The sequence below is a fragment of the Anoplopoma fimbria genome, chromosome 17, assembly GCF_027596085.1.
Source record: "Anoplopoma fimbria isolate UVic2021 breed Golden Eagle Sablefish chromosome 17, Afim_UVic_2022, whole genome shotgun sequence".
Lineage (NCBI taxonomy): Eukaryota > Metazoa > Chordata > Actinopteri > Perciformes > Anoplopomatidae > Anoplopoma > Anoplopoma fimbria.
In genome coordinates this window covers 17,163,276-17,178,044 of record NC_072465.1, presented here as the reverse complement: position 1 = coordinate 17,178,044, position 14,769 = coordinate 17,163,276, and the positions used below count along the sequence as shown (strand labels likewise).

The 14,769-nt window shown below is 39.9% G+C and overlaps 1 protein-coding gene across 3 annotated transcripts; it reads right to left on the bottom strand.

Moving 5' to 3' along the window:
* Positions 1-5,516: 5,516 nt before the first annotated feature.
* LOC129105580 (RNA-binding protein 5-B-like) lies at positions 5,517-14,422 on the bottom strand. Of its 3 annotated transcripts, none has more exons than XM_054616675.1 (25): positions 14,267-14,422; positions 14,007-14,059; positions 13,272-13,449; positions 12,983-13,141; positions 12,764-12,833; positions 12,264-12,337; positions 11,490-11,573; positions 11,134-11,194; positions 10,689-10,754; positions 10,425-10,585; positions 10,114-10,211; positions 9,882-9,969; positions 9,734-9,802; positions 9,307-9,373; positions 9,091-9,191; positions 8,839-8,986; positions 8,339-8,427; positions 8,053-8,229; positions 7,790-7,930; positions 7,587-7,673; positions 7,205-7,390; positions 7,018-7,092; positions 6,809-6,909; positions 6,532-6,661; positions 5,517-6,417 (listed from the first exon to the last, which is right to left on the bottom strand). In XM_054616675.1, the coding sequence occupies exons 2-25, from the start codon at positions 14,021-14,023 to the stop codon at positions 6,292-6,294; spliced, it is 2,553 nt and encodes an 850-aa protein (XP_054472650.1). In that variant the 5' UTR covers positions 14,024-14,059; positions 14,267-14,422; the 3' UTR covers positions 5,517-6,291. The 3 variants fall into 3 exon arrangements, with proteins under 3 accessions (XP_054472650.1, XP_054472649.1, XP_054472652.1); XM_054616674.1 differs by having other exon boundaries at positions 14,384-14,415; XM_054616677.1 differs by having other exon boundaries at positions 14,351-14,405.
* Positions 14,423-14,769: the final 347 nt, after the last annotated feature.

The window sequence follows — 14,769 nt, the reverse complement described above, 5'->3', positions numbered from 1 at the left end:
CCTGACATCATGTGTGCAGAAACGTTCACTCTATTTATCAATAATGACAGACAGTGTAACATAATAACTACGGAATCTGGCTTTCCAGCTCTATGTCACTGGGCAAATATTTTCTGTGTCACCTTCAAAGGAAGATTAAAGTGCAAGGTCAACAACTGAAGCACAGGAGCTGAAAAACATTTGGTGTCTGGCTGAGGGACACCTGAGCAGGGTGAGGACATGGCCTTTACCAGGTGTCCTCTTGTGGAAGGGCACGCTCACTACAACACCTTAAAACTGACAATAGTTGAACAGACAGGCATTTAGCAATTGTTTTGTATTAATTGTTAATTAGTTGACTTCACTGCTTTAGAATTGTTAAAAATCATGAAAATGACACTGCACATACAGACGGTCTGTCTCATAATGTAGCTTCTAAAACGCTGTCCACAGGGATTAACAAAACCTACACAAAAAATGTAAGTTCCTTATAGTTTATTTTACGATGAGCAAACATGCAGCAAACACCCTGCCTGAGGTGGTACTTTCAGGATTACAATAGAAAACCCCAGTTTGCGCTGGTAGTATTGATATTGACCTGGTGGACAATTATAATTCTGTCTGTGCACTACTTACATGAGTGTTAATATCATAGTAGAGGCCCACTTTTAGGATCATAATAGTAACAAGAGGACTCATCATACTGATAGTTGGACGTATCAGGAACTTTCTTATAAAACATAACATTACTAACAACTACAGCCTACTAAAGTCTAAAGTCACTTAAGGCAGACGCTTTTTGATTTCAATTTTGCAATTCAACTTCAGCAGTAATAGATCTTTATGTACATCACACTAGCTTCAACAGAACAGGTGTTAAGAGATGACAGATATTATTTAAGGAAAAACCAGACACCCCTGTCTCAAATCTGGGTTTCTTAAGGAAGATACTTCAAGGAATAGACGTAAAATCTCAAGTTCATGTAGAATAAAGAAGTAAAAACACATAAGGACAGAGACAGAGGGAAGGTACCTATATCTATCTACTTAAAGACGATAAATCCAATACAAGGTCAGAAAAAGGGTTTTAAATCAAAATCCACATTTAGGCCATTAGGTGTAAGGAAATTTAAGTGATACATCCAAAAAGCCTATCTATCAAAATTGCCCCCTCCTTTAGAACAAATAACTCTTCCCTAATCCCGTGTAACAGTTATCAGAAATTGCATGACCAGCCTTAATGAAATGTGCTGATACAGGGTATGTATTTTTTATGAATCTTTCCCTAATGGTACGCTTATTTTTGCCCACATATAGTATTTGCTACACTGGCATGAGATAATCTAAATAACATCTTTGTAATGCAAGAAATAACCCCAATAAAGGGGATTTTCCTGCCTGAATGGGGGTGTTTAAAATCGGTAAATTTAAAAGTACCCTTGCATTGCGCACTGGCCACTGAAATCAATCAATTAGGGATGCTCAAGGATTTACAGATGGAAGAGAGAGTGGAAATTTACACAAAACAGCTGAATATATGCAGATGTTGGCAGGTGAGTCTGGACCAGGATTGTTTCTGTCCTTCAATTTGAACCACTTTTTGAGACAAAATATAGTATACACAATAATACTTATGTTACATCTTCAGTATATAGAATATATTCAGTGTGTATAACACACACACACACACACACACACACACAACACACACACACACACACACACACACACACACACACACACACACACACACACACACACACACACACACACACACACACACAGAACAGCACAGAACACACAAAACAGCTAAGAATGTTCCGTGTTCCGATTCTATGTGACATCTCTTAATAGTGACCATCCATAGAACATGTTCATGCACTATAAGGCACTGAGAACCAGGAACCAGCCAGTCACATACTGATCTCACTGAGAGAAAGCAGTCTACTTGTTGTTTCTACTTGTGGACAATTTAATTGTGACTTTTTTGGAAGTGATGGAGAATCAAAAAACATCAAACTCCTTTCGTAGATTTACGAGGAGGAACGGCGATGATGTTGATGTAAGTAACCGCCTGAACAAATCTCTGACCTTCTTTATCTTCATACCTGAGAGTTTTTCATAGATGCATATAGAGCAGTTGATTGCTCTGGAAACTTCTCTGACCAGTATTCTCATCTTTTGAAGAACTGAGTCAAAATAGATCAACCATATTTTGTTTTACTTCATTTCCACAGCAAACTGGGAGTCAGTACAGACATGAGAACCCTGATGGTATCACCAGTGAGTCCAGCATCCTGGACATACAGTGGTCTTTGAGTGCTAAGAGGGCTGCAACTATCCGACAAGCAGAAAGGCTGTGCGCTGCAGAGAAGGCCCGAAATGATGCTGTTCGGAGGAGACTGGGACTCTCTGTTCAGAACGTCACCCTGCCTTCACATCGACCACCAGCTTTTCCCAGAGAAAGCACAAAATGCCCTCGGCGAGGAGGAAGACTCAGCCCTCTTTTAGATGCACCTCATTTGAACATGGAGTACATTGACAGAAACCAGTGGCGTCTTAGAAGTTTGGATGAGGAGGAGGACTACTTCTGGGACAAGGTGTTTGTTGGTCAGATGGCTACACTTACATGTAAGGCATGCAGAGACGGGAGCCCAACTGCTTCCCTCCGCTCTGTGTCCAGCCTCAGCTGTGAAGATACTTACACACCCAGTGAGCTGAGGGACATTTGTCCAATTGAGGATGCATTGAGACCAACTCTTCCTCCTACTAAACCAGTACAACTGTCCAGGAGAAGAATGTCTCGTCTGCCTGTGTTTTCTGCCAAACTCAGCGGAGCAGGTCAGTTCTTCTGAAGACACACTGTTGTGCCTAACATAATATTTTTTTCTGCTCAAACCTTTTGACACAACACCTGCATTCAAATTTTCCCTCGAGTAAAAGTAGAGTTGAAAATATGTGATGTCTATTTTGCCTTTAATCTCAACAGACAAGGAGCTAAAAACTAAAAAAAACAAAGTGGAGGCTTTTGCGAAAAAACTGGGGCTAATTAATCCGGTCCCTTCACCTCGAACCCCAGTAGTGTCCAAGATGACCCCTGCAGTTGTTCCTCAAATGACACCCGTTTTGCCAACTTTGGCCCCCACCCCGCCGACAGTTCCCCAATCCAAGAAAAGGAGAACTCGATTGTCCCTGCGCCCTGCAAAAGTCGTCAGTGGTGCAGGTAAAATAATATATAAAGTGAATAGTTGTAGAACAAGCTGTGAACTTGGACTTCTCATTCATTATTGTAAAGAATTACAGTAGCTACAGTAAGTACAATGCTTTGACAGAGTATTTTTTTGTTCACCAGGCCAAAAGGCAGCCAGTGACTGCAGCCTCCAGACTGCAAACAAGATTCAGCTGCAGCCGTTGACCAACCCTGTGGAGAGTATGTCAGTCTGCTTCAAGCTGCTCTCCTCAGACGACTGGTAAGACACTACTTGTTAAACCAGAGCAGCGATCTTACTTCAGGGCCTTATGTTGCAGCTAGTAAATTTAACAATAAACCCGTCAGTTTGACACCAATACACTCTGTAAATGTTGTGAGCTGTGGCTTTCATCAGTTGGTGCATCTTAGTAAAGCGTAAAATTGCATTTAATTATACTTTACATTTAAAGTTGGTGACATTTGCAGTAATAGTTTAAACAGAACATCAATTTGTGATGTACAGTGCGGCTACTCAGCTTCATTTTTGTCATGTAAACTTACAGGATGAAAGAAATTGATGGCTTAAAAACGATTCAAGCTCTGGCACAGCACCACTCAGAGACCCTGAAGACCAAACTGCATGAAGTTTGTCTGGTTCTCATTGAGGAGGTATTGTACACACATTCCTCTCTGTGTTTTTGTTTTCATCTTTGTGTCTCATGTACTCCTCCTTCGCCTACATGTGCTGATAAGTCTGGACTGTTGATGTTTACTCTTACTTTACAGGTGCATAACCTGCGCTCAACAGTGGCCTGTGAAGCCATGAACACCTTGGCTCAGTTATATGTTGACCTCCAGGAGGCCATGGACCCCGAGGTAGAAGGGACAGGCCGAGCCCTGCTGTTGAAACTGGCCCAGACGACAAACACCTTTGTTCAGCAGCAGGCCAATCTCGCACTGGACGCCATGGTGGAGAACTGCAGCCATGTTCGGGTCATGACGGCTCTGTTGAACACAGGGCTGAGGTAAGAGGAGAGAAGAGGCAGCGTGTATTTTATCAGCGTTAAAACAAAATGAAATTAGATTAAATGACATATACTGACTTGATTTGTTTGTTTAATATTTGTTCTTTGTCCCTCCTCAGCCACCGTTGTGTTGCAGTAAGAAGGAGTGTGGCACAATACCTGCACCAGCTGGCAGACAGGTTTGGAGCAGCCCATGTGTTGACAGAAGGAAGGAGTTTCACTAAACGCTTCCTGATTGCGGTCTCTAAAATGTGTGTGGATGCTGCACCAGAAGTGAGGTGGGTTAACAGGTTATAACCTACATGAAGTGTACTATTTTCATAATTGTATTTATCTGAATACTGTGAAAATTTTTAATTAAAATTCCTCCATCAGAAACCATGGAAAAATGATCCTCAAGGATCTGTCCATCCACAGGGACTTTCTGAGCCTGTGGGCAAAGATCGTTCCAGAAAAGGACAGACGATCTCTTGACAAGATCCTAAAGAAGGGCAAGCTTTAAACATAGAGATCTGCAATATTGAGTTATGGCTATTCCAATTGTTATGGTTGCTCATATTTCATGAACAAATGACAAAAAAACTCATCAAAATGCCTACGATTCTGCTTTAAATTGTTTTTGCTTATGTTCCTCCTATTAGTTCTTTTTACATTGGCTTCTTTTCTTTTATTGTTTGCTTTTGATTGTGTTTTATTAAATAAAGCTCAAAATCTAAAATCTCAATCATATGTGTAAAAAATATTTTTTGAAATACAAATTTTTTTATTTAAATTTTGGTACATTGGGATGATTACATATGAGCAGTGTGAATGTTGAAAATAAATGTCATAAAGTTGCTGATGAACCTACTATTATTATAGCTTCGTTGTAGTGCAGATATGATACAAAATGTAATACAATGGAATGATGGTAGCAAGTGGCAGAAACAGAAAGATAATGGCACTTTGTTCATTCAGAAGACAATCATGAAAGGTCAAAATCATAGCATAAAGGCTCAGACATTGCTGCAAAACAATGACTGTCAAACATAACAATTCAACAGAGAGAATCAGTGTAACATTTAAGGAAGACTAGGAGGAAAAATATATTCATATAACATATTAAGACCAGTTTTCAGAAGAGAAGGGCTCGTCCTCCAGTCCCAGAAAAAATGCAGTCCTATGGCAGTCATATACTTCCATCATAATGTTCTAAGCACTAACAATTTATTTTACTGAATTAAATTTAAAAAAAAGATTAACAGGTCTATGTGTCATTTAAAGGTCAAAGTATCAAAAGTAAAGGTTAATCTGTAACAATGGATTATATTTTATAATTATACGTTTCGTATGTCAAAGCTTAATTCAACTATAGCTATTCAATTCAGGAGTGGAACAGCCTCAATTCTTCTGCGCATCATAAGTAGTTTAATTTAAAGTTTTTTTCTTCCACTTACTGTGAAATAAGAAGTGAGGGAAGTATGATTTATAAATATAAAGATGGCTTTTGTCGATGCGGGCTGGCAACATCTACAAATCAGTCTATAAGTTTTGACAGTGAACATTTTATTTCCCTACTTTTGCTTTTTAATTAATAACAAACTGTGCTGCAAACTACAGACATTCTCCATCTTCTGGTCTATTAAGATGATGATGATGATGATCCCTCCTCATTAATGATACTTTCCTAATTTTTTAAATAACATGTCTGCGAAGGGTGATAAAATATGATTAAGAACACCATAAACCATTTTTCATTTATTTCCTGTACAAACAGACAATATTTTTGTAAAAACTGTACATTTCATTTTAATATGCTGAGACCAAAAAAATGGCATTAAGACAGAAGAAAAATGTAAACAAGGGAAGTAAATTACTTTGTCTATGTACAATTTATAAATTATATTATTCTCCATCTTATGCCTCCATTACAGATTTGTTCTATCGTCTTGTTAAAGCAATTAGACAAAAGGCATCATACATAGAGTGAAATCAGTAAAGGGGGAACGTCTCCTTTCCTCCCATGTCATTTCACTAGTCATTGCTGAAGCCGACATAGTGGAATCAAAATCATCTTCAGGCCATGACGATAAATCGCTTGAGCTTCACAATAACGACTTATTCCAATTCAGTGAAGCGCGCAAACATGGCTTTGCGGACTGCGTCTTTGTACGTGTCAGAAGCAGAGAGGGTGTAGTTGGTGCCTTTAGTGCCGAGTCCAGCTCCTTTTGTTCTCAACTGAGCCTGAGGAGAAAAAACACAAACTTTTCAACTCAAAATATACATATATACAGTTATTAATGCTGAGATATATATATATAATGGTTACTGACAACACCAGGTAATTGTTGTGAATACCTCAATTGGTGTAGTGATTCCCTGCTGGTTGCGACCGAGACCTTTCCCCTCCTTCCATCCCATGGCCTGCAGCATTTTGTTCCCAATATTGTCACTGTTAAGACCGTCTTTAGTCGGCTGTTCATAGTTTCTGCATGAAAAAAAAAAAATGGAAGACACATTTTAATGCTTTAAATATGAAAAAATAAATAAAAATAAATGAACAACTAGAGTTCTGTAGGGACTGACAAAAAGCATTTTCCTCAAATTGGGAATTTAACAAAAACAAGTTCCTTACATGACAGGTGTTGGTTGGCTGAACTTCTTCTTTTTTGGTGCTGGAGGTTCAGGGATGCCATATTTTTCTCTCCTCTCAGCTGCACGGTCTCTGTATTTCAGCTATTCACGAGCAGGATAAAAACATTTTATTGGTTAAAATGCAGTCTCACTAACAATAGGAACAATTTGACTCACTAGGCAGCTGGGTAATTCGGTATTAAGACGAACCTCAGTTTCTTTTCTCTCCAACTCTTCCAGCTCTGCTTCGGTCATTTTGGATCTTTGAAGAACCTCCAAGTTTTTCTTGGAAAGATAAGATGAATATCTCAATGAATTTATACACTTAAGGTTTTCTTGACTGACACATTGGACTGGGAAAACATGTTAGGCCTGAGGACAATATTTGACCTCTTACCTTGTGGAGGTCAGAGAGTTGCTGATGTCGAATCAGACTCTCTTTGTTGGGAAACTGTCTCCTACACAGCAAGCAGGCCAACTTGGTCCAGTCTGTCATCTTGTCCTGGCCTCCATCACCACCTTCAGGCTCTACTGAATATTCCTCAGGGTCACTGTCTCCACTGTAGGCTGCCACAAGCCCACACTAAACACACCATGGATAGACAAAGGCAGGTGTAAAGGTTGTTAATATGAATGGCACATTTAGTAGTTCAGTACATGTATTTACAATGCAATTAAAATAGCTTTGACAATAATTGCTTGAAAGTAAAGATAAGATAAGATAAGATAATCCTTTATTAGTCCCGCAGCAGGGAAATTTGCAAATTGAAAACACTCACCTTGGAAGTGTTGCCTGAGCTGGTTGTCGGCTCCTCCTCTGGGCCACTTGGCACCTCTGGCATGAGTCTCTCTAGACTGCCTGCCTGCTAAAAAAATAAAGAAAATATAAAAAAAATTATCAATAAATCCATTTTGGATATTAAAGTCTTAAGCTCCCACATGTAGTCTCATAACTTTGTCAGACAGTATCCCTCTGGATTACCTTCTTTTCAAACAGTATGAAGCCAGCATCAGCAGCTGCTGCCTCCTTCCTCTCTTCTTGACTAGTAGCCTGAAAGCTACTCCTGAAGTGATCTTTGTGCTTGTTGAGACTTTTGGCCCACCGTTCCATGTCTTTAGCAATCTGAAAGTATCAGACAGATTTCAACATGAGAGCTAAAACTGAAAACTATAAAGAAAAGGCTACACAAAAGCCACAAGCTTTAAAATACAATATGTGCTTATGTAGAAATCATGTCACAATACCTGCTGAGCAGTCTTGCTTTTGGGCTTTTCCTTTTTCTCCTTGCCCTCTTTAGATTCTTTGCTGCCTGCTGCCGTGTTATCATTTAGTACAGCATTTGCGTCGGTTGAGGCGGGTACATATGTCTGTTTCTCACTGTCCCAGTACAGATACTGCTGGGTCTGAGAGTTGTAGTAATACTGAAAAGCGATAACCAATGCACATAATCAAAACCAATGAACTCCTGTGACTCTCACCAACATGACAGGAAACCAAGTGACTCACACATGATGGCTGTGCACTACTTACATGAGTGTTTGGGTCATAGTAGAGGCCAGTTTGAGGATCATAATAGTAGCCAGAGGACTCATCAAACTGATATGTGGACGTATCAGGAACTGTTGAATATGAAACATAACATTATTAACAACTACTGTAGAAAACTGGAGAATTTTGATAAATGTCCATGCAATCAAAAAAAACTAAACATTTTAGTTTCCAACATAACAGAATAATTGATAAATCAATAAGTGGTCCCAGCCCTATTTCTCACTAAACTTTCACACTTAATCTCAGGTACTGCTACTTGGTCCACATATTTAGTCAATTATAAACTAGTTGTTGCTGTCTTTTAGACAATTCATAGATTGGAATCCGAACTTAACATCTAGGAACATCATATTAAACTACAGGGAGGACCAAATTCTTGTTTCTCTGTGTTCCAAGCTGTAACTAGGAAAACAATATAATCTCTTTATGTACATGACACTTCAACAGGACAGGTGTTAGGGGATCTAGTGTGCTCATACCAGTACTGGTGTCAGCTGTCTGTCCTAATGTACTGGCAGTGGTAACAGTGGCTGCAGCTAAAAGGCCAACAGGCACAGATGCAGCGCCAATGCCTGAAAGATGCCCCGTGTGCGCTTTTGCTCCGAACTGCTGGGCAAGTGACAATGCCTGCAATAAATGCAATGGTTATTTAGAGATTGTTACAGCACGCATTTTAATACAACAGAAGCACTGTAGCATAATTGCAGAACTAACAAAAATGTGTTTGTTACCTGAACAGCTGGCTGCGAAAATATGTGGGGTTGGTAGACTTGTGCACCCTGTGCGATCACTACTCCAGCTGCAGTTGGAAGAATCTTAATACCTGGGGCAGCTGAAATTGGAAACACAAAGATGAAAGAGTCAACGTTTACTTTGTTCAGAGTCGGTCTGTGCTTGTTGCATTTAAAAGCAATGTTTAATTACGAAGGGCTGAAAGCATTTCATACCTCCTAGGATCCCATTTCCCTGGGAGGTGCTGGCTCCTGCTCCTTGCTGGTAGTATGCCTGGTAGTCCTATTGAAAAAGGTAATTCATTGAATTACAAAGTTAATTTTGGAACTTTTGTGGTGCAAAAATACCTCACTTAAGTCCGTTTTTACCCAACGGATGATGTAAATATCTTTAGTAATAAAAACATGTAAAACTTTGTTTTAATATACAGGTACAGCCTTATTTCTTATCTCTGAGGTGCTGTATATTATAGTCAGTCAGCTTGAAGATTGTGAATCAAATGAAGTCATTTATTTCTCCAAGGACTTGTTTTGTAGTCATCTATAGCTGCCACTAGATGTTTCTACAAACCCGTGTTTTACTGAAAATGCTCTAAAATTACAATTGATCAGTTACAATGTTTGCTTCATTTGTTCTACTGACCTGTGGCATTGGCGTATAGCCTTCTTGCAGGTAGCTGTACTCCGACATGTCCTCGGAGCTCTGCTGTGGCTGAAAAGGTAAAGCATACGTTATGAGATCATAAATAACGGGAGGTCAAAAGAAAGATTGAGAAAGAAAAAAAACCTACCTGACTTGAAGACCACTGGGCTGCAGCAATGGCTGTGCTGGCCACAGAGAAGGCACTGACACGATTCCCGTCAGGTAGTAAAAGGTCCCTAATACAGGCAAAGGGCAAAAAAAAATGTAAACAAGTTCATTCCCCACTTTCATTTGAGTGTGGCTGTATCTCAGGAAATTTGTCAGGTAAATATTTTCATCCATCACAAAATCAATGCACATTAATACACTATTATACTCACTTTCTAGCACTCTTAGCATAATCCACCCCGATTGTTTTTCCATCCAGTTTTAGAGGCGGCTGCAGTCCCTGTAAGATGGTTAGCAGCTGAGAGGCCTCCTGTGAAAAGAAGGATATTCAATTTCAAGAGACATGCAGGCATCAATGAGATAGCAAGTTCATCAAGGGGAAAACTGAAAGACAACCGAGGAGTAACAGTAGAAAAACTAATGGAGGCCGCTGATGAGTAGTTGGACGTTTTATCAGTAAATGATGATGCTAAATAACAGTGAATTGAGACCATGTTTATTTACATATTAAAGAACATCTTACCAGAGGAGAGGACAGCTGGACAAAGGCAAAGCCTCTGTTCTGGCCTGTCTGCTTGTCCTTGATGAGGCGAATGTTGTTAGATGAAAGATTAGCGTATGGTGCCAGGGTTGACAAGATGGCTTCCACGGTGGCATGAGAAGCAATATTTCTCAAGATGATCGCTGTACAGGTCAAAAGTATATATATTTAAGAACATCATATTTGGATAGGTACATCCCCCCCAAACTAAGTAGGATGTTGCTTTTATAAAAGAGAAGTCCTTACTGTCGCCATAGAAATCTCCGCTTGGTTGAGTTTCCGAGACTCCAGTATTATTGCCGTTTTCACTTTCTGTTGAGAGAATAACAGAGAAGTAAGAGGTGCATTAACATCACGCTCAGAACTGTGTATTCAGAAGAATTCAAAATGGGGTATAAATTGATAAGTCTATAATCTGGACACTGTGCTATCAGCCTATTTCATGAACTTCGTAGCGCGTTTTATCCCCATTTTGCGTTATTGCCAGGTAGCAAGAAAAATAATGCATGCCGTTTCCAATCTATGCACCTTACGTACATCTGTCAGTGACAACACTTATGAATCCATATAATTGGGTTTACTGGGCGTCTACAACACCAAAAAGACAAACTTTTCTTTGCATCCAAGCACTGATGACTCAGGCTGCTCAGATGTCTGCAGTCAGTGGCCTCTGGTTGATTTAACTACTTACCAGCTTTGGTTGCTCCACACCTGAAGCACTTCAGCCTCCTCCGGAAATTGTACAGGCCACACTGCAAGTAACCGTTCACATCATTTTTATTATACACCTACTAAAGCCCTCAACAGGGCTGCCTCAGAAAACAGGCAAGCTATATTGGTGCAGCATACCATACTTACCTGAGACACAACCTAACATTTACCGCGTATTCAAATGTAGATGCACCTTAAAATAAGCTGACAGGACTCCAACAATTCTAACTTGTGGGTCTAAAATATATACTAATAGGCCTGTGTGTGTTTGACGTGTTCTGTCGTAGCATTTTTGGGATACTGTGACCATGAAACCAAGACAGATCATTAACTTACAGTGTTGCAGAGCCAGTCTTCATACTTGTTTCTGGGATGGCTGTAGTGCATGTCCACGATTTTGCCTTGGATGGTGAGACGTTTCTGAAAGAGGATGACAAAAGTTACACAAGCATTCCTGGAAAGCATCAATCTCATCAATAGAGCAAGCAGTGTTGGAAGGGAGAGGGGGGGGGAGAGGGGCCCCCAACAGACAGCCTTTGTGTTAAAGACAAGACAGGCACATGATGTATATGTGAGCATGATGTGTAGAGGGTTTTAGGTGTTTGGGACCCGAGTGCCCAGGCTGAGCTGGAGCAGAGTGTACAATGTGACCCTAACAGACATTTTGACAAAAAAGGAAGATAAAATAAAGTGACGCCTACCCCTTCTTTTGAAGGGGTAGGCTTCAAAAGAAAAGGCTGAGCTTAGATTAAATTCTTAAATATCATTGAAGATGCATGAGCTATCAGCAAGGTAAAGATAGTGTATTCGTTATCTTAAATGCAGATTACTTGAGATAACCTCACAATACGAGTCAAACCTGCAGCTTTTATGCTAGTACTATTAAAATTTACTACAAAAAAAAAATTAGTTACAACATAAAGTTGTAAATCATGTTATTAACTGTGTTATAATTTCTACCAATATACAATTCAAATCTTTTTGCTCTGTGGCATACAATCCATGAGTTTTTTTACGTTTCCACACTACTTATACAATGCACTATGGTTGCCTTTAGTTATTTTTCCAGATCCCCAAGATTAAAACTAGACTTGGCGATTGTGAAGCAACCTGATTGGTCTCCATCCATCGGGTAGCATCTTGCAAGTGATAAAAGTCCACGAAGGCGAAACCACGGCTTATACCTAGAGACAGCATTCAAATATAGACGGGAGGCGTGTTAGTTAAGAGTCCATGGGCATATTATTCAAAGTCTTCCACAAACTGCTTCACGACCCAGGCCCTGTTTGGTACACAATAGGCCACTCCTTAGGAGTTTTACCATAGCAAGAATTCCTGCTGAATAGCAATTTTTGAAACACACACTACAACAAAGTGTGTCTGCCAATTGAATTTCTGTTTAAACTGGTATTGCGGCTATTACTTACCTTAAAAAGATCCACAGTGAACTGAAACGATAGGTCTTAAATCAACATTTTAAATATTTTTCAAGTACCTTGATAATATTCTCTCCTAGCTGCTATGGGAAAATGGGTCTGAAAGGAAGCAGATTTGCCCTATGGTCAAAGACTGGGGGGGGAGGTAGAGTTCCGTCTCATATCTAGTCTCACCTGTTTTCTTTTTCATCAGCCTGACATCCACTGGCTGCGGCCCTTCCAGTTGGTCTATGGCAAAACAAATCTGAACAATGTGCAGATGATGTGTTAATATATTGATTCCATTCGCCTTGTATTAAGGCTTTTTATTTTACAGAATGAATGGTAAAAAGACATGACACCAAACCTAACACTAATGGGTGGCATATCTGCCGACGAAAACTAAGGACTTACATCGTCATCAGTGACATGGGGAGACAGACCCCAGAGCATGATGGTCTTGCTTTTCTTCTCGTCCCCAGGCTCCCTTCTATAATCTTGCTCTGGGTAGTCGCCATCGGAATGATAACCATCTTCTGATCTATCACTGTTACGTCGTTTTCTTTCTCTTTGCTTTAAAAAAATGAATAAATAAAATAGATCAGCACATCAGTTAAGTGCGGATGTCATCAAACAACAAAGTATGCTTACTCATATATTATACCACCATTGTAACTCACTGATGTTAGAATGAATATCTTACCTCTGGACTGTCTCTTGATCCTCGACGGTCTCCTTCAAAACGATCACTGCGTCTGTCTTCGCCCCAGCGGCGCATGTTTTGATCACGATCCGGGTCCCTCTCTCGTCTGTCACGCCATTCTGATTCATCACGTGGTTGGTCAGAACCATATCTACCGCTACGTTCCGTCCGACTAATCCTATTGAGAAAGACAGTGAAAAGGCAAAGCAGCACATCAGTACATCTACTCTGCAATTGCAAAAATATTCCTTATAATACGACTTAATTAGATCAGCAAACTCCAGACACACAATTCATTGATTGATAGTACACAAAAAACAAGCCTGGTACTGCACCTTTCCTATGTTCTAGAGGCACTGACTAAAGTAAGAAACTCAAAAGATTTACACTGAAATGCTTCAACATATACAGTGGCTTTTGCATTTCTAATTAACACTCACAGGGATTTTACCCATCAATTCATTCCTAAATGTATGTGACGTGGGCAGAGCGAAACTGTGCAAATGTGCAACAAAGTAGCCACAACATAAGTTAGTTGTGACCATCTCATTTTAGAAGTTGAATACATTACAAAGCCCTGACATGCAACTGTTTCTCAATTTAGAGAGCACAATGTTTGATTTGCCATTTAACGTGACTTTAGCTTTCGCTTTGCAAAAAAAAATCAAAAGAAACGCTGCCATTTTAGTAAGCCACGCCTACCATGGCGAACAGCTCCAACTACTTACTACTCACCTTTTATCTGCTCCCATGTCTCCCAACTGCGCACACAAACCCGAGTCACAACCCTAGAAAACACAAATGCAACATTACGGTGTTTTAGTTGTTGAACACCACAGCACGTTTCCACTACAGTCGAGTCAACGTTGTCTGGATCACAGTGCGCACAGCTTGTAAACCACGACATGGATCCGGTCTAATGTTAACAAGACATAACTTAAGCGTGAGAAGCCCTATATTATTTATGTTTCCAGTCTGGGTGTACAATAACCCACCTGTGTAGTTCGTTAAGTCTGTTTCAACCCCTGGTAGTTTTCAAAAAGGTGTCTGAATAACCCTGGGAAAGAAATTCATCTCACGTTGAAGGACTATTCCCAACACTTCAGCGGTACCTTCTTTGTCCCAGGATGCATTGCTGTATAGCCCGGTGCATTGTGGGTAGTGGAACTATTGTGCCCCACATTTGCCTCGCAGGCATCACTTGGTCCTCACCAAAAGGTTCTGATAATTTGTAATGTTAACTAAGTCCTGACATTACAGATGATAAAATTGGTGTCACAAATCGTATATTTATCTGTCTGCCAATGTTAAAGAAGGAGGCATCGAAGGGAGCATAAATCGATGTGTATGGTGTTTTCTTTTTTTGAAGTGCTGCCTGAAAGGCTGAACTAAGGGAAGCATTCAACTAATGCACATGTCGGACATTTTATTGGGTTATGTTGCTATTTGGCTTGTCATATTTGCACTAAAATCATAATCATTTAATACTTAAAAAAAT

Coding starts and splice junctions, on each gene's coding strand:
- LOC129105580 (XM_054616674.1), bottom strand. CDS start 14,404: ATGCATCCTGGGACAAAGAAG. Junction 11,195..11,489: donor AAGACTGGCTCTGCAACACT/GTAAGTTAATGA, acceptor GGTTACTTGCAG/TGTGGCCTGTACAATTTCCG. Junction 6,662..6,808: donor AGCCAACCAACACCTGTCAT/GTAAGGAACTTG, acceptor TTTTTCATGCAG/AAACTATGAACAGCCGACTA.